The sequence below is a fragment of the Stenella coeruleoalba genome (assembly GCF_951394435.1).
Source record: "Stenella coeruleoalba genome assembly, chromosome: 16".
Classification (NCBI taxonomy): Eukaryota; Metazoa; Chordata; class Mammalia; order Artiodactyla; family Delphinidae; genus Stenella; species Stenella coeruleoalba.
In genome coordinates, this window is record NC_137162.1 from 19,390,383 (window position 1) to 19,414,402 (window position 24,020).

The 24,020-nt window shown below is 36.7% G+C and overlaps 1 protein-coding gene across 1 annotated transcript in view; it reads right to left on the minus strand.

Annotated features, from left to right (window-relative positions):
- Window positions 1–22,125, minus strand: part of SMC3 (structural maintenance of chromosomes 3) — a 32,331-nt gene extending 10,206 nt beyond the window's left edge. The window contains exons 1-17 of the mRNA XM_079900792.1: window positions 21,988–22,125; window positions 20,929–21,004; window positions 15,620–15,658; window positions 14,046–14,113; window positions 12,094–12,165; window positions 11,638–11,717; window positions 11,287–11,365; window positions 9,763–9,880; window positions 8,620–8,795; window positions 7,966–8,046; window positions 7,573–7,737; window positions 7,126–7,247; window positions 5,432–5,645; window positions 3,008–3,111; window positions 2,731–2,830; window positions 1,945–2,105; window positions 1,477–1,618 (exon numbers count right to left, since the gene is read on the minus strand). Coding sequence (XP_079756918.1) covers window positions 1,477–1,618; window positions 1,945–2,105; window positions 2,731–2,830; window positions 3,008–3,111; window positions 5,432–5,645; window positions 7,126–7,247; window positions 7,573–7,737; window positions 7,966–8,046; window positions 8,620–8,795; window positions 9,763–9,880; window positions 11,287–11,365; window positions 11,638–11,717; window positions 12,094–12,165; window positions 14,046–14,113; window positions 15,620–15,658; window positions 20,929–21,004; window positions 21,988–22,002 — 1,812 coding nt within the window. The 5' untranslated portion in view covers window positions 22,003–22,125. The remainder of the gene's footprint in view (window positions 1–1,476; window positions 1,619–1,944; window positions 2,106–2,730; window positions 2,831–3,007; window positions 3,112–5,431; window positions 5,646–7,125; window positions 7,248–7,572; window positions 7,738–7,965; window positions 8,047–8,619; window positions 8,796–9,762; window positions 9,881–11,286; window positions 11,366–11,637; window positions 11,718–12,093; window positions 12,166–14,045; window positions 14,114–15,619; window positions 15,659–20,928; window positions 21,005–21,987) is intronic.
- Window positions 22,126–24,020: the final 1,895 nt, after the last annotated feature.

Below are 24,020 nucleotides of genomic sequence, written 5' to 3' on the forward strand. Positions count from 1 at the left end.
GATATATAACCTAAGTTAGATATTCAGAAAAAAAATTTTTCAGATAAAATTTATTTTCCCTTTTTTCTCTCGACTGGCAACAGAATTTTTAAATTAAGAAATACGGGCTTCCCTGGTGGCGCAGTGGTTGAGAGTCCGCCTGCCGATGCAGGGGACACGGGTTCATGCCCTGGTCTGGGAAGATCCCACATGCCGCGGAGCGGCTAGGCCCGTGAGCCATGGCCGCTGAGCCTGCGCATCCGGAGCCTATGCTCCACAACGGGAGAGGCCACAGCAGTGAGAGGCCCGCATACCGCAAAAAAAAAGAAAAAGAAATACATCCTACATACAGAAAAATGCAATAATATGTTAAGCTTAAATTAATAATTATGAAGCAAACACCAATATAACCACCATGCAGGACATGAAACAAAACACTACTGACACCCAGAAGCCATGAGTGTAACCCTTTCCTAATCATAGTGGTTACCTTCAATGGTTACCTGCTGGGGATGACACTATTAAAAGTTCATTCGGGCTTTTCCATAACCTGTTAGGAAAAACCCGAACGAACTTCTTGTCCAACCCAATATAACTTTTGTGGTCACTACTTCCTTGCACTTCTAGTTATATCATCTAAGCTTATTTTGTTCAGGTAGTGTAAAGGGAACCATGCTTACATGCATTCTTTTGTGTCTTGCTTCATTCACACATCGCATTTATGACTCAATTTCTCCTCCCCAAAACTTCACAGATAATTCGTAAATTTAAAAGAAGAAAAAGCTATCCACTAAAATGGCTTATAAGATTCTCACTGTTCCTCTTAAATTGTAGATCATTCTCATAGGGTTTTAGCTTTAACCTTAAAAAATAGTGAAGTAGTTGCTACTACCATCAATACTCTGAAGCCAAACACCTCAAAGCAATTACATTTTTTTCAAGAATGATGTCTAGGGAACATTTTTAATCTGTTTAAAAATATACCAGCTAATAACAAAAGCAACAGTATGCTTTCAGAGTCTGTCATCTTGCTAGGTATTTTTACTCTAATTTATAAGCCATTTAAAAAAAGTACATTCAGAAAACTTTAAAATATTTACTTTAAATGATAGTTCCTCAGGGAATTCTTCTCCAGCTACTTCATCTTAATTTTGTCTCCCTGAGATACACTCTCAAAGTATCCTGTGCTTATGTATGGTTTGGCCAAAAAGTTCGTTGGGGTTCTTCCGTAACATCTTCAGGAAAAACCCAAATGAACTTTTTGGCCAACCCAATATTTTAACACTTTGCACATTTTGCAATTGTTTGTTTTATGTCTTGGCTGTGACCTCTGTCTCCCTTCCTTTCCTCATCCAGCACTATGCTCTTCGGTAAGACAGGAATGTTTATCTCACAGATCACGTGAATACCAATGTACAGTGCCTGTGCACTAGGATGTGCTAAACACAAGAAAAAACGTATTGAAAGGAAGATAGACCTTAACACACATCAACTCACATTGGTTTCAGGATAGGCAGTATCCCTTACATCTAATTTGTTAAGAGGCAGAAAAGTAACCTCTCCAGGTAGGTTCATTTTATTAAACTCCATCAAAATCTTCGTGCTGACTTCATCTGAATCAACAATGTGATAAAACAACCTACATGTAAAGAGAACAGATACATCTGAAGTGCTATAAACATTTAAGCAAACAATTCACTTTTTTTCTATGCAATCCAATTTGTATGGGGAGGGCTACTTAGAAAATTTCAACGGAGGGAGAGGAAGTACAAAAAAGGGAAATTTCTAGCTTCTACAATTAGGAACAAACACTTAGCATCTACATCTTTAATTAGAAAATTAAGTAACTGAGGATAGACGACAATGGGAGACATATTGTATTAAAACTACAAAAAGTTGTTTCTTAGGTTACTCTTATTCCCTCTTTCCTTTAAAAACTCAAAATATCAAGCAAAAACATCTCACCTATTTCCAGCAGTGACTTCCACGCATGTGTAAAAAGCAGGCTCACATTCAAAGTTATTCATCACAATACCATGATAGCCATTTTGAACATGCTGGTTTATTCCCTTTCGACGAAAGTGGTCTAGCACTTTGTTTATACTATCTATTCCATTTAAAATGGCCTGTTTAGAAGTGAAAAATATTAAAATAGTGCCAATGGCACTCCTGCTGGTAAGAAATGAACCCATTACTCTAAACATTAAAAAATATACCAAATTGGGAGAATGGGATTGACATATACACACTATTATGTATAAAATAGGTAACTAATAAGGACATACTGTATAGCACAGGGAACTCTACTCAATACTCTGTAATGGCCTATAGGTGAAAAGAATCTAAAAAAAGACTGGATATATGTATATATATAACTGACTCACTGTGCTGTACACCTGAAACTAACACAACATTGTAAATCAACTATACTCCAATAAAAATTTAAAAAAATAAAAAAATAAAAAAATACCAGAGATTAAACACTCTCTCCAAAAACAGGTCACTCCCTTGAAATATGCCAACTACGTGCAATACTTTATATCATGGATTCTGTTCTATGACATCAACATTAAAAATGGACTCGCCATCTAAAAATCAAAAGTGCTCTCTTTAATAGCATGGGTGCTTAAATGATACCCATTCTTTCGTATTTATAAGACAAGTAATTTGCCCTCTACTCTTGAAAGCTAATAAATTCTTGCGCAATAATAACTGACAATGCAAACTGAGGTAATGAAAGAACCTGCCCACCTTTCCTGTTGCAGCTCTAAGAAGTTGCTGTTTCTTTTCAAGATCTTCTCTTTTAGCAGCAAGTGCTTGCTGTTCTGCATTCTCCTCTCTCCACAAGTAACTAATCAATAAAAATTAGACTGTCTTTAATTCTAAAAATATTAATATTCTAATAGTATACAAATTTGAATAAATACTGAAATTAAACTTCAATAGTTAATTTATAACTTAAAGACTGTTTAACAGCCAGTAATCACATTACTCAAAAATATTAAGACATATTTTAGGCTATACTAACTTTCTTTCACTTTGTAATTCATCTTTCTTATTTTTTACTTCATAGTATTTTCTGTCCAGTTCTTCAACTCGAGCTTTGACTTCATTAAGATCCTGATCCAGTTTCTATGGAAATAAAAATAATTCAAATTTAAAATCCAATTCCATACAAACAAATCCATAGTGACAGAAAGCAGATCAGTTGTTACCAGCGGATGGAAGGGGAGGACAGGAAAGGAGGGAGGGAGGAATTACCAAGGGGTATGGGAAACATTTTGGGGTGATGAACAGGCTTGTTATATTAATTGTGGTGATGGTTTAACAGGCATACACATATATCAAAACAATTAATTTGTTCATTAATGTCCTTACTACTTCTATAATACACACCCTAGAATTTTAAAAGAAAAAATACATTAATAAATTCTCAAAACACTGCAGTGCATACTTTTCATACTTCCCCCTCTAAACACACACTAGAACATAAGAGATGTAGGAACAGACTAAGAAGCGAAAAGGCTGTTTTGTACAATTAATTAGCACTGTAAAATCATCTCTACCCATTATAAAGCACAGAGTTCACCCTCACAAGTGGTCATTTTGATACACGTAAGTGTGGCTGAAATACTGAAAAATAACTTCAAGCTTGAGAAAGAAATGAATAAAACCTCTCACTGGAAAATCTTGGTTTATCACTAAACTTTTTCAAAAGGGCATCTGTTGAGGTCGATATTTCCATGAACTCAAGACAAAATGCCTTTTCTTTATTTCAAGGCAGAACTGTAGCTATTGCAGCTGAAACTATACTAACAAATTCGCAAATAACTGACTACCTCAATCAACCTGTGTTTTCCATCCCCTCCGTAAAATATCCTGAACAAAGCCCAAAGTACACTGGACTCTCAAGGCCAGTAGGCTGTCTATTATTCCTGGTCACTTTTCCTACCAGTTGAGCTGTTTATGGTTACAGAGTCAGTTCTGTTTGCTTCCTACTATGTTTTTGTTTTGGGGTAACTGATTACATTAAATATTAGATAAACTGATGATATGAGTACAAGGAAGAGTTGTTTCTTTAAAAAAATTGATTTAGTTTTGGACAAATTCAAAGGTGAGTCACTAAAAATTGGATTAAATGGGCAAATCAACTCTAAAAGACTAGGGAAAATAATTATTTAATATATAATACATAAGTTAATAGATACTGTGCACTTTATATCAGTAATTCAAAATGTCAAGTCGCAAAGTCAAAAAGACTGAGGAACTGATCCAGATTAAAGGAGATAACAGAAACATGACAACTAAATGCGATATATGATCTTATACTGAAACCCGAATTCTGTTCTCATCCAACTTCAAGGAGAACTGTATTTACATGTGTGGTCCATAACATGAAAGTCCCCTAGGAACTCCAATCACTACTCATATTCATAAGAAATACCTTAGGCTCTACATCAAAAGGCTGGTACACACTCTGCTGGAGGAGGTTGATAAGGAGGCTATACATGTGTGGGGGCAGGGGGCATATGAGAAATCTCTATACCTTCCTCTCAATTTTGCTGTGAACCCAAAGCTACTCTTAAAAAAAAAGTCTAAAAAATAAAGATTGGTACATACGCATATATTTATCTATTTAAAATTAAATACTTATAAATATGTACATTTATATATGTGTAAAAAATACATATAAATATTATACATAAAATATACATAAGTATACACATTTAAGATTTTATGCTTTTAGTGGCTTTTTTTGATAAACCAACCATACCAACTGGTACAGATCTCATGGGGTAAGAAGGTTCCTTCTGGGCATGTATATATATATTCTCCTCACCCTACACCTGTCCTACACACTCCCTTCTCATCACTTCCAATCATCTATATATATCCACACATATCACTTAAAGAATTTTTCTCCCTTTCTAATTTTAAATAATGTAAGATCTTTCTTGTTCTGAAAGTAATGATTTTATCTTCTACTTCACTTTTTAAGAAAATGCTAACTAAACATGCATAGTAAATGTTTAATTCATTTAGAAAATGTTATAAAATCACCAATGCTTTAACAAAATATATATACCTTCTGCAGTAAGTTATTACATTGACAGAAAATTACATTAGAATATAAAAATGGAAAAATTTTAAGTTACTATAAAGTCATGTTTTAGTTAAGGGTAGAGTTCAGGTACATATTACCAAGTCATAAAAATATATTTTAAAATACATTCAATCTATACGGACACTCACTGACATGTAAGAACTCTTCTTCGAAAAAGAGAACTACCATATGTATCATATTACATTGTGCTGGTCTTGCCTAATTAAGTATCTGGTCTTGTATATTTTAAGATAAACCATTTACAAATAAAACTTAAAGAAATAGATGAAACTGCACATGTTCACACTCTTCTGAAAGATTTCACAAAGCAGCTATGAAAGTTCTTACATTATACTGCTCCAGATTTTTCTCTTTATTTGCCTCAGTGTCCTCCAAATCCTTATGTATAGCAGCAATCTGTCTTTTCTTGTCATTAATAGCCTGATCTAAAGACTTGAGTTCCTTTTTAATCCACTTATCCCTTTCTTCTTTTGATGTAAACTGGCTTCCTCGACCCTGCTTTGCATAAAGATCCGTTCTTTCCTGCGTAGCTTGGGCCAATCTACACAAGATAGAAGAGAATGGTTTGAAAAGGACAACAGGAAATAACCAAGTTTAATTGCAATAGATACCTCAAGAGTACACAGAGACAATAACCATTTCTATAATTCCATAAAAGAAGGAATTAAAGGGAATTCCCTGGCAATCCAGTGGTTGGGACTTTGCTCTCTCACTGCTGAGGGCCTGGGTTTTATACCTGGTCTGGGAATTAAGATCCCACAAGCCGCATGGTGTGGTAAAAAAAAGAAAAAAGAAAAAAAAAAAAGAAGGAATTAAGTATAAAAAGCAACTGTTATCTAATGGAGCTCCTGGGACTAGTTCTATATAACATTAATTTAACTGCAAAATCAGTTACAGTCAGGTAAAACAGCCCATCCCCTAAGGATTTAAGGTCATTCCAGGTCTGGGTTAATCAGTAAACCTACACAAATCTAGTACCCCATATCTCAGGAATTTTCAAAATAGCTCCAACTATACTTAACTATTTGAACATTTTCAACTCCTTACAATAAAAGACACTATAACGATTAAAAGGCAAGAGAAAACACTTACAACATACAGAACAAATATTAATGCCCAGATAACATAAAACAACCCTATAAAACATCAGAAAAAAAATCAGAAAAAAGGGGCTTCCCTGGTGGCACAGTGGTTAAGAATCCGCCTGCCAATGCAGGGGACACGGGTTCGAGCTCTGGTCTGGGAAGATCCCACATGCCACAGAGCAACTAAGCCCATGCACCAGAACTAGTGAGCCTGTGCTCTAGAGCCCATGAGCCACAACTACTGAGCCCACGCGCCTAGAGCCCGTGCTCCACAACGAGAGAAGCCACCGCAATGAGAAGCCCGCGCACTGCAACGAAGAGTAGCCCTCGTTCGCCACAACTAGAGAAAGCCCGCGCAGAGCAACAAAGACGCAACATAGCCAAAAATAAGTAGGATAAAATAAATTATTTTAAAAAGCCGACCAAAAAAATCAGAAAAAAATGGACACAAGATATCAACAGGCAATTCATTAAAATGAACATAAGTGGCATAAAAACATGATAATGTACTAAATTGTGAAATCAGCAAACGTTGGCAAGTCCAATCTACGGATAGATATTAAAATGTCTAGATGTTAAAACGACATAAAGTGGGAGAATGAACACACAGCAGGATACAATTTGGGTAAAAAAAGAACAATCATCATGCATGTTTTTAAATGCCCAACATTTAGCTATGTTATCTTGGGCAAGTTATTGAACACCCCCAGAGCCTCAAGTTTGTCAAATTTACAGTGGTGATACTGTGGATCTCCTAGGGCTTTTGAATAGGCAATAAGCATACAATAATGCTTGGCCGACACTGCCTATTACTTTGAAATGGACATTTAACTTTTGCCCTTATTTACTGTACCTTCTTAACCCATAACTACTTAATAAGGTTCTATAGAGGAACAATGTAGAAAATTAGAATTGTTGGTGAAAAAAATCCCAGACCTAGCAATTCCTCGCTCTTCTTTTTCTTTTACACTGTTGAATTTAGGTTCTGTTTCTGCCAGTTCTTTCTGCTTTTCTTCTATTTTTTCAAGCAGCTTCTGCCTTTCTTTTAATAAGCGTTTCTGTAAATGAAGATAAGTAAAAATGCAATCTATTTAAAAACTGTTGTTTAATTTATAAGTCTAGCATAAAATATTTTCTCATGAAAAAAATGCATGAGACTGATCACGCAACACAAAACTAATTTTTAAACTGATCCTGCAACACAAAACTAACTTTTAAATGTAAGTAACAAAGATAGTACTCAGTTGCAACTTGAATGCAAATTATTTTAATGTGCCAAATCTTTTACAAAAATTCAAGCACCCGTGCCACAGAAAGGACTGTCCTCTGCAGTTCCCACTCACCTGAACATTTATATCTTTCATTTTTAGCACTTTAACTCACCCTCTGTTCACTATTGCCTGCCAATTCATCTTGTAAATCCTTGGCTTTAAGCTCCAACTTAGTCCTCTGCTTAATTTGTTCTTGTCTTTCAGCACTGAGCTGCTCCTTTTCTTCTTTCATAGCTGAAATTTTTGTTTTCAGTTCTCTAACTTGGCGCTCAATATCCTACTCAAAAAGTATCAAATAGAAACAAGTTAGACAACTAGAAATACAACAGCAAAATCAGGACACCACTGATTTGTCTCTTCTTTTTCTTTCATTTAAACTTTCAGTACTACTGTCTTTCCAATACTCAATCTCGGTGACATCCCACTTGAAGTTACCATTCTATAATTCTGGTACAAAAAGTTTACTGTGGTCAAAAATGTGACTAAACCTGGTTTATAACCTTACCTCCATTTTATCTCTTGCATCCTGCTGGGCGTCTCTTAATTGTCTGGATTTTTCTCCACTAGTCTCTCGCTTAGCAGAAAGCTGGGAAAAAAACCAAGCTATGATTTCTAACTCATTTCGAATTTGTTCAGTATTTAAAATTTTAAAATATCTGCTAAATTTTAAAATATCTGCTGAATTTTTTAATATCTGCTAAGTATTTTTAGCAAAATTTTAAAATATCTGTTAAAATAAACATTCACTTAAAAATTTTTTTCCAAAAATAATTGTAGTGGTTTTAAATAGAAAATGCCTGTAGTTTTCAGCATTACCTAAAACAAATTTTTGTACAAAATGTCAGCAATACTAATTACAAATTACACCTTAAAAAGCCAGGGAAAAAATTCATGAAACTTTAAAGGTGGCTTCCTCTCATCCTGGTCTGCCTGACATCACCACCTAATTATATTTCAGATACAACTACAGCAAGGACTATGTGGGTCTAGGCATTTTCCTTGGAGTAAACTGATAGTGTAAATTTGCTGAGTAATGAATTCACTAAGAGGTTTTAAAATTTTGAAGTTTGTGTTTAAAAATCATTGAAAAGTATAAACATAAAATGAGTTTAATATATTCGTAAAAATAAAATTAAACTGAAGTGGCAAAGTATTTTACCTCATCAAGTTTAGCACGAGTCTCGTTAAGTTCCTGATTGTAAATGGTGTATTCCAGGGCTCGTCTCATCTTATCCCACTTCTGATACTGAGCTAGTTCTTCCTTTTCTTCCTCTAAGGTATGTAATCTCTCTTCAATGTATTTTAACAACTCATTGATTTTTTCCCGTTTGCCCTCTTAAAAATAAATGGGAGAGGGGTGAAGGAGTTCAATAAAATTTTTATGTAACATCAATTCTCAAATATACCATGAGTTAAACTTAATCTTAAGAACGTTAGCATTATTTCTTTGATATTATGTGGTAACCAAATCCAAGATGCTAAAATTGCCATTAAAATGCTTTATTATGAAAAGCATCGGAGAATAAACACATGGTGACACTGATTCTTATATTACATGTGGTAAAGGCCTCTGTTTAAACTTCCTTTAAAAGCCAGTGTGCCTTCCCATGACATTAAAAAAAAAAACGTACTTAACATCACTGGTGTCACTGATTCTCAATTCTTACAACAGCATTATCTATAGCTACCATATATTGAATACCAACTATATTCCAATCATGGTGATACTTTGCTCCTCTACTCACCACTACAAACTATAAAAAAGGATTTCACAAGATGGGAAATTATGGACCAGGGAGGTCAAGTCTAAAGTCACAATATCAGGTAATTATTAGTAAGATTTTGAACCCAAAACTGTCTGACTCTAAGCCATGAGAGGGCACAGCACTTGAAAAGCAAAGTAGGGTTTCCATAATAAATGTACTAAGGAAGACTGAAGTTCAAAATTTCATATTTACTTGCTCCTGAACAACTTAAAGCCTAATGCCAACTGATATTCCAGCAATTATTTTTTGAGGAATACATACATTATTATCCTCACTAATAATAAAAAGGACATTAGAGGCACAAAGTAGGTGACCTAGAAAAGCACTATTACCTCACAGTAACAACTCTTTATTCAAAGAGACAAATTATTGGAACTCTCAAACCTTAAACTTCCTGAAACTAATTTTTTCTCCATTCAGTATATAGGCAAATTATCATACAATACACTTTTGAGGATAACTCCTCTCAAGTATCATAACACAATGAAAAAGTAATTCACAACAAAAAGAATAATGTAGAATCATATTTATTTTACCTGTTTCCTTCATTAAAGAGATGCTTTCTTCTTTTCGTTCATCATACACTCTAGTACCAGCTACTTCTCTTAATAGTTTTAGTCTCTGAGAATCTGGTGCTGTTGCCATCTGGTTGATCTAAAAGTTTTAGAAAAATAATTATTTACAGAGCTACAGAATGCTCTTTAAGAGCTCTACCTTGAAAGTTATTCACATGCTAAGCTTTAAGTATGAGTTCACACTGGGAAAATAGCAATGAACAGAAAAGGTCTTGCCCTCGAGGAACCTACTTTCTAGTGGAAAAAAACCAGGAAGTATGCATACCATTACATTATAATTGCTATGCGGAAAAACAAAACAAAATAAGAAAATACAGCATAAAGAGTTGGAGTGACAGTAATGCTCTTGTAAAAGAGGCAGACATAGATCGCTTATATGAAATGACATATAAGCAAAAATTGAAATGATGTAAAGGGACCTACTATGTTGTATGTGTGCAGGGAAGACTCAGATAACGGCTTTCAAATCAGCCTGCTTTTATTTTATTTTTTAAAGTTTTTTTTGATGTGGACAATTTTTAAAGTCTTTATTGAATTTGTTACAATATTGCTTCTGTTTTCTGTTTTGCTTTTTGGCCCCAAGGCATGTGGGATCTTAGCTCCCCAACCAGGGACTGAACCTGCACCTCCTGAGTTGGAAGGCGAAGTCTTAACCATTGGACCGCCAGGGAAGTCCCCAGCCTCCTTTTAAAGAAATTTCTCTTATAAAGACAGTCTTTTCAAACTCTTGCTCTTAAAGTGAAACTCCATATTCTTTCTAATCACTTCTTCTGAATGCTAACTTTCCAACACATACCTAAAAAAGCCTCCAACATGAAATAAGAAGTGGACATTTTAAAAGGATTTTCCCCTAGTTCAATATAGCACAACAGAAAGCTATTAGGACACTGCAGGTATGTTCTAAGAAAAAGAAATTATTTTAGATATATATAGTTAAAACATACGAGGAAACAGTAGAACAATCAGATAAAATATATAACTCCTAAAAACTATAAAGAATATAAATTGTATTAAGGGAAAATAATATGTAGCACTACGGTAGATTTCTGGTAATTTAAGCATTCTAGCATTTTAACTCTGTGATATACTAACAGAGAGAGTATTAATTTCAGAGAGTAACTTTTTTCAAATGTGATTTTTATAAAGTTTCTACAACATCCTTAAATATGATTGTAACTTCTACAAACCAAAAATGTCTTCCAGTACAGTGCACCTTGGTAAATGATACAGATCACCAAGAAAATAAGATCCACTTAAATAATTCTACTGAAATACTGTTATCCCACTATACAATGGATCTATTTTGTACATAAATTTATGGCCACAGAAAAGGTAATACAAACTTCAGTGCAAAATAAATCAATGAAAACAGAAGACAATAAGGTCTATTTTCACTCCAACTTAACCACTAGAATGAAATCAAACTCATCATTCAATGAATATACTCAAAAAACAAATTCCACTTAAAAAGATACTATTTCTTACCTTTCCTTGTTTAACAATATAATAAGGATTGCTTCGAGAAAAACCAGCACTTTCAAGGAGATTCATCACATCATTTTTCCTGTTGATAAATTAAAAAAAAATTTCAAATACATAACAATCCAACTATAAGCAAAAAGAGTACACTAACTCCTGAGCTAAGGTGCATGAAGGAGTACAGAACAGTCATTTAACCCTTCTGTTCTATCAGCCTCAGAGAATCTTCTGATTCTTATGTTTATGCTCTAAATTGTGATTTGTTGAACATGAGGCAAAAGTACCATATATGAGGCAAGTAAAAGAATACTTTTAGTCTTTTGTATAGAAATTACAAACGTAAAGAAAAATGCTTACGTGACCATTTTCTTGTCTAAGAAATACTGATCCTTTTTGGCACCAATAACTCTTCGAAGTGAAACTTCCTCTTTGTCGATCTAAGAAAAAAAGGAAAAGCCCAAAGTTAAATCTAATAGTAAAAGTGGAAACTTTATAGTTAATAAGGTCATTTCAGAGTCCCTCACCATAGCAATTATTTTGAAACTTCAATCATCTCACTAAAGATATGCCACGAATACTCAATACTATGACAAAGACATTTTTTCACAATGGCTTGCACATTCCCATTTGTTTACCAGAATATTCATTACAACTTTAAGACAAAATTAGTATGTAAGCTATAGTTATTTTAGTATGAACTAAATTATAAAAGCCTAAGTACAACTATAAATAAGTGTTTCAAAGCATGAAAAAAGTCAGTTGCATCAATAAAATTCTCAATGTTACTACTGAAAAGAAAAAGCAGTTACTCACTGGCAACCGGTTGTCTGAATTGTCAAAAATAATCTCCACAAAAGCAGAAATAACACGAGGTCCTGTACCCTCCTAAAACATGAGAAAAATTAATATGTTGCATAAGTGGGATTTTCATATTCTTTAAATACATTTAAAGTTTAGTGCATGGTAACAAGCCTGATTCAATGGAGAAAAATTTCTATCAGACTAATATACAGCCCTCTTGCCAAAGCAGCAAACACTGGATTAGGATAATAAAACTCAACCAAACAGCTTCTGATTCTGAATTTTAAAAATGAGAACTATGCAAGAGACGTCAAAGTTAGATTTACATAGGTCTTGTTCTGCATATCACCTCATTAGAGCATAAGACCCCATAGCCACCCAATTTTACCTATTTGCTAAAATATAAAACACTTTGAGGCTTCTCTCTTATAGATTCACCTTAATGCTAGAAAGGAGCCCTAACAAGTCACATGATAAAAACTGTCTTTTTAAACATTTGAGATATTCTATATAGTTTTAAATCTGCTATGAAAACATATGCATTTAACATATGGGTCACATTCAGACCGATTGTGACCCAACTACTTACATACCAAGCCCAGATAATTTCTAGACTGTGAAAACTGCTATTATGTAGTAGTTCAATACAATGAAGAATGATACCTAAAGAAATTATTCTTTTAATGCTAATCTGAGAAACCTAAAGAGAGATTTTTCTATAGGGAATCAATCCTGATTACTGGACTAAAAATTCAAATGTAAGAGGTGGGGGAGGGAATTTCCTGGCAGTCCAGTGGTTAGCACTTGGTACTTTCACTACATGGCCCTGGTTCAATCCTTGGTTGGGGAACTAAGATCCTGCAAGCCACACAGCGCAGCCAAAAAAAGAGTGAGGCGGAGAAAAATATAATGGTCAGAAAAAGAACTTTAAGTCTGAGAGATACTGTGGAGATATATTGAAGAATCTCGCTTTCTGGTCTTAAAATTAATTATAAGCCATATTTAAACAAGACAGGGACTTCTCTGTGGTCCAGTAGCTAAGGCTCTGCGCTCCCAGTGCAGGGGGCCCAGGTTCGATACATGGTCAGGGAACTAGATCCCGCGTGCTGCAATGAAGATCCTGCATGCCGCAACAAGACCCAGTGTAAGTAAGTACATAAGTACGTAAGTAAATAAATAAAGTTACATCATTTTATCATAGCCTTTTATACTTTATCCTAAAATTAGTTTATTATTCATAATTATCTAAAGAAAAATTCTAACAATTTTCATTACTATATACTGTCTTTCATATTGGATGTTACCGTTGTTACCAAATGATGTTACCATTTAAGTATAAATATGGCTAAAAGTAACTTTATGTTGTTTAGTTTGTAATGGTTGCTTTTCTATGCTCCCAATTAACTTATTTATTTATTTACTATTTATGTAGGCTACACTGGGTCTTGGTTGTGGCGCATGGGCTCTAGAGTGCGCGGGCTCAGTTGCTGCAGCACGCAGGCTTAGCTGCAGTATGTGGGATCTCAGTTCCCTGAGCAGGGATCAAACCTGGGCCCCCTTCACTGGGAGTACGGAGTCTTAACCACTGGACCACCAGGGAAGTCCCCACAATTAACTTCTGATTCTGAGTCTCAAAGTTTCTAATCCCCAACCTAACTTTCTTCTTTCTCAGCAAACCTGCTTCCAGACCGTTACCAGGCCATACTCCTAATAAAGAATTTATATTTATATGGAAGGCATATCCATCCATAGGGAACTCGCACAATTTTCTTACCATTATATAAAATTTAAGCCTTTATCCTGCATTAATATAGTAAGCTAAATTTCACAGCAGAACAACATACATAAGAGACACACTGTGTCATGTTCACAAAGGATCTGAAACTTGAAAAAATAATTTTGTTTACCAGAATTGACAATGTATTTTTAGAAGTATTTAATATCCATAAAGCAGTCTCACTCACATGTAACAAAGCCAATCTCTGTTCCGGACGAAGATGGCTAAACTCATCACTGAGAACAAACTGAATTGCTAGAAATACAAAAACAACTATTAGTAGGATCTAAAAAAGGATTTATGCCTTAGTTGTAATTTCCCATACCTTCACAGAATACAGTATATCAGGTAATGAACAATGCAGATAAAGTAGATTACCTGTTTTATATAGACAAAAGGAATGCAGAAAATTTGCCTGTACTTCAGACTAATCAGCTAGGAAATGATGATATTAGAAAAACATTAAGTTTTCGCTGAAATATTTAAGGTAAGAAAATAAAAACACTGAAATACACGAACAGACTAGAACTAAGGTGTACCTCTTGATCAAAGTATACATGGTTAGGTTTCAAGCTATAGTTGCTTTTATCCAGTAGATATAAATAATATAAATTAAAATATTTAACAAAATAGGATATATTCCTATAATATCCTTAATTGCATACTTTTTCAAAATAAATAGCACTAAGTAGGAAATGTTTCAGATTTCCACTTTCTACTGCAGTACTTACTTACCCTTTGTCTTCTGTAAGGAGCCATTCCTGCTTCCATAGGATGCCTAACTGGACCACCCTCTCCTAGAAATGGAACTCTTTACTCAACTGTTCTATTCCCAGTCCACCCAAGAGAGCTTTGACACTCTAAAAGAGGGAGTATGTATATATGAATGTGTATGCTGGGGGTGGAGGTGGGGATTGGTTTTCTTTTATAATCACCTTGGAGGGGACAGGTTCAAACTGCCCTCATCCCCCCTGGAGATCAGGAAATATTAATACTTCCACTCCAATCCTACTCTTCTCACCATCCCCAAATTACAACCACTGATGGGGTAAAGAGTACCCTTTAGCTTTGTAAGTAAACAAGGGATAGAACCTTTGCTATTACTACACCCTCCTTTTCCTCAAGCACTACTAAGAGGTTCAAAATTTTTTCAATCTACTCCTTGTACAGTCCAAATCTGTTAAAATATTTTTTCTCCCCAAAGAATTTAACAGAGGCATTACTATGCTTAAACGCATTTTATATTTAGAGATAGTTTTTAAAGTTCTACTTACAATCTTCTGACAACAACTGTCTTTGTTGAGTCTAGTTTTTTACACCTCTCCATCTTTTATTAAAATAATTGATTTAGATGAAACAGATAAGCCATTTTCCATAACAATGTTAACTATTCTACTGCACTTACATTCTTTGAATCTCTCTCTCTCTCTGCATTTACAACATTTATATACAGCACTGAAGTTTAGAAAGCACTTCCATACATATTATCTCATTTGATTCTCACAACCCATCTAAGGTAGGCAGGGCAAATATCTCTGTTTTTAAACTGAAAGAGTACTTTGAGAAGTTAACTGTTTTGCCCAGTCTCACATGGCTAATCACTAGAGTAGAGCTCAGATTCTTATACTCTAAATCCTCTACATTAAATTGCAACCTCATTTGAAGAAGTATTTCTTGTGTTTCATGCAGACATAACCTCAGATAAACTACCATAAGATACCTAGGTCTTACTATGTTTAGAATTCAAAAAACAATACCTACCATAAAAAAAGTTACTTTTTCCAGATCCATTTCTGCCCACTACAAAATCAAAAAGTCCATGTTATTTTGTATAAAAAACAATAAAACTTTACAGAAAGTATTCAAAAAATATAAAATCCAATTTTCTAACATAACATCTTAAAAACTGAAATTAAGTACAACAGAACAGTGAACAACAAATCAATAAACAAAACAGCTTTAATTACCAGATGAGTGCAATTTTTGCATAGTCTTCAGATAATTTTTTTCTTAAAGGAATTTATTTCATTGTTTATTTTTTTGCTCTTTCCCAATACTTTAAAATTAACAGGAATAACTAAATATACTACCTGGTTTTCATGATTTATAATCATTACAATGGACATGTAATTCTATTTAATTGTATATAATAAAATATTTTTAACAATTTAAAGATTCACATAATGCTAAAAATTTTAAATACTTAAACAATCATTTAAAATTTTCAAACCATTTCCATGTTAAACAGTTTCTGATCAGTCCTATACATCATGTATAGTTCTTAGAATCACAAAAATATAGACAACTATGAGGCACTTTTTTTTACTACCTGAGTTCAGAAATAAGCAATTCTATACATAAAAGGATATCAAATATTTTAGATTTAATGAATTCATTTGAACTTCTTTTGTTTAACAAAATTTTCATTGTTAAGAGTCATGAATAACTATGCCACTCTCTCTCACAATCTTGACCAATATCCTGAACAAATTAGCCCCAAAGTCATCACCTTTAATCCAAGATAAATTCTAGAAATCAGAAAGTAATGAAGTGCTTTAAAAAAAAAAAAAAAAAGGCATATAACAGACACAGAGGCCAGCCTGAAGGGGGCTTCTATTAGCTAAATCTAGGACAATTTGAGCACCAAAATAATTAGATGAATTATAAATTAGTGCTGGGGCAGTGGTGGGTGGGAATAATCCATGAGTCCATACTGATAATAAAAAGATAAATATATAGCTAAGGAGTGAAGATGTTTGATTACAGTAGAATACCAAGTGGTAAATGTGAAAGGAGTGCTGGAAATGGAACATCATCATTCTGCAACCATCAGAATAAAGGCAAGAATTATCAATGAATGCTAAATCTAAGGGGGAATTTTGATAAGGAGCACAATATGTGCATAGTCCAAAAGTCTCTCCCCATCTCCATATTAGTTGCAAGGGAGAAAACACTAACTATACAGTGGAAAAATTGGACAGAATCTCTACTCAGTGATCAAAATTATCATCATCAATAAGAAGTAGATGGATATCATGTGCCTCCAGGTGGAATACCCTGAAAAGGACACACCATTTATGTAATATTTTTCAAAAATAACATTGTAAAAGACAAAGGAAGGCTGTGGAAATTATCCAGATTAAATGAGACTAAAGAGGCATGACAACTAAATGCAACGCCTGATCCTAAATTAAATCCTGTACTAGAGGGGGAAAAATGCTACAAAGAAAATTTCTGGGTCAGCCAACATAGCTAGAAAATAAAATAACATTATTGTATTGATGTTAAATTTACTGACATTGATAGTTACACTGTGATTATATAAGTAATATCCCTATTCTTAGAAAGTACACATTGAAGTCACAGGTAAAGAACCATGATGTACATAACTTACTCTAAGGAAAAATAAGTGTGAGAGCAAGTGCAAATGATAAAGCAAGTGGGGAAATGTTAACAGTAGATTTGGGGGACTTCCCTGGTGGTGCAGTGGTTAAGAATTTGCCTTCCAATGCAGGAGACATGGGTTCGAGCCCTGGTCTGGGAAGATCCCACATGCCGCGGAGCAACTAAGCTTGTGCGCCACAAGTACTGAAGCCCGCGCGCCTAGAGCCCGTGCCCCACAACAAGAGAAGCCACTGCAGTGAGAAGCCAGCGCACCACAACGAAGAGTAGCCCCCGCTCACAGCAACTAGAGAAAAAGCCCATGCGTAGCAACGAAGACCCAATGCAGCCAAAAATAAATACATTAATTAAAAAAAAACCCAAAACAGTAGATTTGGGTAAAGGATACACAAGTAGTGTCTCTGTACTGTTTTTATTTATGCAACTTTTCTGTAAATTTGAAATTATCACTAAATAAAAGTTTTAAAAGGTAATTTATCATTAAAAAATTACAGAAATAGTTCAAACCATAATCCATTCATAAATAACTGAAAAATTTATAATTTCCCTAAGAATTACTCCTACCCACACAGTGGAATGCTACATAGCAATTTTAAGGATGTTGAATACTTAATGATAGGGAAAGATATTTCAGTTTATTCTGAAGGAGAAAAAAATAGATTACCAAAAGATTACTACAAACCAATTTTTATTTAAAAAGGCGTACTTATATATATGTACACAAAAACTGAAGGGGTATTGAGATAGACCCAGTTTATGTGTGTCCCCAGATTCACCTGCCCTAACCCAGGCCTTGGCTGCCTGTCAATAGAAAGGCTAGTCTCCCAACAGCTCAGGTTGTTTCTGCCTACCCTGGGGGTGCATTCAGATCTGTGAAAACCCAAAGGAGGTTGCAGTTCCCCAACCACTCCAGGGGAGTTAGTCCCCAGAGTAACACAATCCAAAAGCACAGTGTGGGGGGGGGAGGGGGGAATCAATGCCCTATGCGGTAAACTTTGACCAAAGAGAGACAGAAGCCAGCACATAAAACCTTCTCCATACCTCTCCCACCTGAGCTTTCCAAGGTGTGGTGGGTTTACAAAGTCTGTCTGTAAGTTATCCAATGTGACGGCAAACCAGGTGTATCTTCTTTATAAAGCTATGACCACTACCCCCCACAACCCCTTGCCCTCAGACTGCTCCCTCCTAATTAAAGCCTTAGCAGCTAAGCAGGCCTCGGGCTCTGTTTTCCAGGAAACCACAAGCTAGCTCTGGGGAGGATAACAGTTTAAATTTTTTCCTTTTAGCTTTTATGCTCTTTATGTTCTATAACTTCACGTATATTTCTTTTGTTAGAAGGCCAGGAAAAAGGTAAACTTAAAAAGGTTTATGGTTCTTGCACTTAAACATCAAACATTCAAGTATCAGCACATGAGGTATCTGCCTTCAAATCTTGTGTTTTTTTAAGGGTCAAAATCATTAAACAATCAAAGTGGTAAGCTTTCAAAAGACATTTTTAGGAACAATCTCACTGTATACTATTTTTGGTCTTTCTTATATGATTAAGGGATCTATTTTTAAAATATGTTAAACAAAGTCATATTATGTTTTTTCAGTTAAAACGAAAGAACATTTAGATAATGTCCTTTCTAACTGTGACTATTAACAATCTTAATGTTGCAACCAAAGTAGTAAAACAGCTGTCTGATAATAGCTAAAACAAAAATACTTGATAGGCCCTAAAGATATAATTTAATCATTCTAAGTAATAATGGCCATCATTTTACAGTTCATTTATAAAATTACAGTCAGTCCTCCAAATCCCAAATCCCTGTGCTTCACACCTGGGGATTTAACCAACTGCGGATTGAAAATATTCCGGGTGGGGGCGGTAGGGGAACTTTCCAGAAAGTTCCAAAAAGCAAAACTGGAATTTGCCACAAGCTGGCAACTATTTACACAGCAGGTATATTGTATTTACAACTATTTACATAGCATTTACATTGTATTATAAGTAATCTAGAGATATGCTTAGGTTATATGCAAAAACACTAAGATTTTATAACAAGTTTTATACAAGCATTCAGGATACCAAGGGACAACTGTATACAACTGACATATTAAGATATTTATCCACTTTTAATTTGTAAGTTAAGGAAATAATATAAATCTAGTGATTATTCATTTTTCTCCATTTCTAAAGATTTTTTTATTGACGAAAATCAGAAGGCACATATAATCAAAATGTTTTACTAAAGTAAAACTCTAGTTTTTACTAAAGTAAAACTCTAGTACAATCAAGTTACCCTTATGGCACACCAATTCAATGAATGATTCTCCAGTAGGCAAGGCAGAGGGAAAAGTATGTTTTCTTTATTCCCAACTACAAAGTTGCAATTGATGTACCAAGGGCAGGTGTTTTCCTTGCCCTCAATTTTTAAATTGTATTATATATTCATTTATTTCAAAATAAAGTATGATTCTCCAAGTTTCTCTGGGAACATCAGTATTCATTGTTCACTCTTTGCTGATTTCTCTATGAATCTCACCTCACCCATGCTATGGACTGAATTGTGTCCCCTCCCCACCCAATTCATATGCTGAAGCCCTAACCCCCCTATGTGAAGCTTTTTGGAGAAGGGGGTCTTTGGAAGGTAATTAATGTGAGGTTAGGAGTGTGGGGCCTTTAGGGTGGGATCAGTGCTCTTGTAAGAGGGTGAGGTAGAGGCTCTAACAAAGAAGGTCCTGTGAGCATGATGGAGAGGGAGGCCTACAGAGCAGTGAAAAAATAAATCCCTGTCGTTTGAGCCACCTAGTCTACGATATTTTGTTATGGTAGACCAAGCCGACTAGCATGCCAATAAACTCTGTGAGGACACTGTAGCAGAATCTATGTCAATAGCAATCTTTGCTTTTCTAGTGTCTAGAAGCACTCATTTCACCTATCCTTTAAAAACTCAGCAGTGTCAGAAAACACTTTTGCTGTCTGTACGAGCAAAATGGAACCTTATCATCTGAAGAACCTATAGATTAACTATTATATTGAAAGGCAATCACCATTAGCCCCTTGTCCTCACACAACCGCCTTCTCATTTAATCTTCCCAACAGCCCCATGAGATGTATATCATTATTTCCACTTTGCAAATGAGAAAACTAAGCAGCTCAGGAAGTCAAGTTTGAAGAATATATGGCAGAATTGGGATTTTAACCCCATTCTGTTACAATTCAAAGTTTATGCTCTTCCCACCAATCTGTGTAGTCTGTCCTTAGACATTATAATAGGAAATAAAAAAGATCTGAGAACAATCTAATTTGTGAAAAAAGAATGGTCACCTTTGAAATAAGGCAATAATGTCAACTTTAACTAGAAAATGACATACCAAGAAGAGCTGAAACGCTAAATTTAGTGTCATTCACTATAAACTTAAATCTGTCAAAACATACACATACGAGGCTACCAAATAAAAATGATGAATTTATGATTGTCTTATTCAAGTATTTTAACCGTATAAAGGAAGCAATTTCATCAGTGCAGATAAAAAACAGAAAAGTAATTTCATATAGAAAAAAATACACATATATTTATGTAATATTCAGAGACAATTCCTGTCTCCTTAAGCCTAAACACAGGCAGGATTTAAACGGCTGTAGAGGCATAAATCTGATCTAGTAAACCATGAACACTTACCAATAACATTATGTTTTGAACTGAAGGGATCTACAATTGTTTGATCTCTATAACTTCGAAAACCCTGGATAATAACCTAATAAATAAAAGAGAGATTTTTTTCAGAACACACCCCAAAAGAAATCTTCTAAGCTAACATTTTCCTTCTGCACTCCTTCCCGTTCTGGTTTCTCATTTAACACAAGACAGAAAAGCTTCCATGTCCTAGAAGAAAAACTCATTTTGGAAAGTGATTTAAAAAAACTTCTAAACAGCCCGTTTATCAGTAACCATTGCCACTGTTGCTTTTTTAAGAGTTATAATTAGTAACCTGTTAGGGAACTCTCAAAACCAAGCACCCTGTATACGGTTCGTTGGAACGCTAACCCTTAGAGGGCCGTCTAAAAGTCTATCGAGTATGCAGACCGGCCCAGCTTTCCTGGGAGCCCCTGTCAGTAACACACTCGGGCCAAAAAGAGCCGCCGTTCCAGGACAGGACTGCCTGGAGTCCAACACCTCCAGCAGAGACACTTCTTGTAAAGAGTGTGAAGGGGCTCATCTGTGGGGTGGACTCCAGCGCGGGAAGGCCATTCTGACAGAAGTAACAACGGAATGAGGCGGCGCTACACATTCAGCAGGAAGGAGGAGCCCCTTCACTTCTCCGGTTAAGTCGGGAGACACCCCAACTTGGGCCTCAGGGGCGTCCCCGGAGCCGGGGAGACCCTCTCTCCACACATCCCACGCAAAAGGCCCACGGGGGGCTAGCCGGTCCCGCAGCACAGGGCCGCTTCTCACCCTCCCGGGAAGGCCCGGCTCCCTCCAAAGGGCCCCGCCCCGCCGACCCCTCCACCCCTCTCCCCGAGAACCCGCCTCCCTCAGGCGAGCGCCCTGCGGGGAGGCCTGGGCTGCAAAGCGGCGCCCCAATTCTCCGCGGCCCCCGCGCTTGCAGGCCGGGGCCTCACCCCTCCCACCCAGTCCCAGTCCAGCCCCGCGCCCACCCTGCGGGGAGAAGCGACACCCCCGCCTCAAGGAGCGGTCCTCACGGGCCCGTGAAGGGTGGGAGGGACGCACAGGCCTCACCTGCTTTATGTACATGGTTCCTCGCCCCGAGCCGGGGAGAAGGCCTCCCGCGAGAGAACCAACAACTCGGCAGCTGGATCAGGTGAGGCGCCTAGGAGACCCCTCCCCCCAAAGCGCCGCTCTCTCCCCTCTAGCCAAACAAAATGGCGGCGCCCAAGGAGGCGGAGTCTCCGCCTCGGACGGAACCACCCTCGCAGCCCCCAAAGAGCGTAGGGGGAATCAAAGTCAGATCTGCTCTTTCTTTTTGGAAGAAGGAGCCCTTCTTCAATGTCTTTAGGTGAATTTCACTTGATTCCTCAATTTTTAGATGAGTTTTTCCTGATAATTAGTCGGAAGCTTCACTCGGACAAGAGCCTTGATCGTGAGGTTGGCCCGTATTCCCTCCGAGCGTGGAGCCAATGGTTTCGACCACTAGGGGGGAAAGCTTCGGCGCCAAAGCGAAGACTGGGAGGCTAAGGGCCAGTAGCGGTGCGGGTAGGTGCTCACGTGGTCTCGGGCTGTTTGGAAATACGGTGCTGGCGCGCGTCCCCGAACACGGAACGTACTGGACGCGGGTGGGATTCGGTGTGCAGAATCCCTGCTCCTCCACTATTCTCTCTCGCTCTGGGAGCTTTTATAGGTTTAGAATTGCTCCCACTGGGTCTGGACCGCCCAGTCGCAGGACACCCCAAATGGACTTGAGGCTCGAAAATTAGTTTTAATAATGTCATAATTATTAATACCTCGGGCGATTTTTACTGCTCTGCCAACTGCTATAAATCTAGGCGGTTGGACAACTGCAACAAAAAGAGATTTAGTTAAGATGAAAAGCTCCCCTCCCCTCCCTTTTTATAACAGCCTAAAACATACGAAGTGCTAGTGGCAACCCTGGGTGTATCTGATATGTTATCAATCGTAGGGGAAAAACATATTGTTAGAAATTGGATCTCCGGGTCCCCGTAAAATTACCTGCCACTCAGCAGCCACTCAAGTTGGTTGGTCCTCGCCATCCCTCCCGCTGCGGCTGGCAGTTCTAGACCTTAGTCTTTCTAGATTGAACTGTTTCTAGTAGCCTCTTAACTTCATCCCTGTCAGCGCCTCTTAGTGCTGGCAGAATTCTTTATACACCGTTTTAATAGATGAAGGGAGAAGGACACTTCAGGGAAAACAAATGACTTATTTGAAGGTGAAAAGGGGGAGAGAAAGAGCACATAAGGGAAAACAAATGACTTTTAGGAAAGTCAAATGGGCCCTTAGGAGATCAGATGGGAGACCTGCTAGTTTTTGTGACTTTGTTTGGGTGTTACTCAGTGATAAGAGTCAGACTTCTCTGTGAGTTCCCTGAGAGAGGATTTATGACAGTTGAGTTACTTTGAGCTCTTTTGGGAGGCAGATAAGAGATTTCAGGAACTCAAGTACTTTAAGCTCAAAATAATTTTTATGCCACAGTAGTGGATTCTGGAGCCCTTCAAGAGGGTATTCAGAGTATACTTGCCACTTCCTCCCTCCCAGGTCTGAGGAACATGGTGTCAGTATAGTGGACCAGCATGATAATCTGCTCAATGATGAGAGAATTAAGCACTCTAGGCTATATTATGACGGAGAGCAAAGAAGTAATGTGCCCTTGAATGTGAATTGCTGCAGGCACCGTGGGAGTGCTCCACTCCTTCCAGATGAAGATGAAAAAGAATACATTTTGCCGGATAATAACTGCCAGTCTGTGTTGATCTCTTCTAGTAAGGACTCTACCTCCAACCCTGCAGCTGAGTTACTTCTCGCTTAAGTTCTGTTAGTCCACTGTCTGTCAGGATCAATCTGGTTTTTGCAAGGACCTAACGGGTGAATTAAATGGAGATTTAATGGGGACCACCCCCCTCATCCTTTAAACCTTTGAGAGTGGCACTCATTTCCACCATTCTGTCCAAGATGTGGTACTGCTTCTAATTTATTATCTTGGCTGGCCTTAAGGCAGTTTTAGGGAGTCTGACTTTTAGATGAAAACATGGGAGTAAATCTTTGTGACTATGGATTAGGCAATGGTTTCTTAAATATGA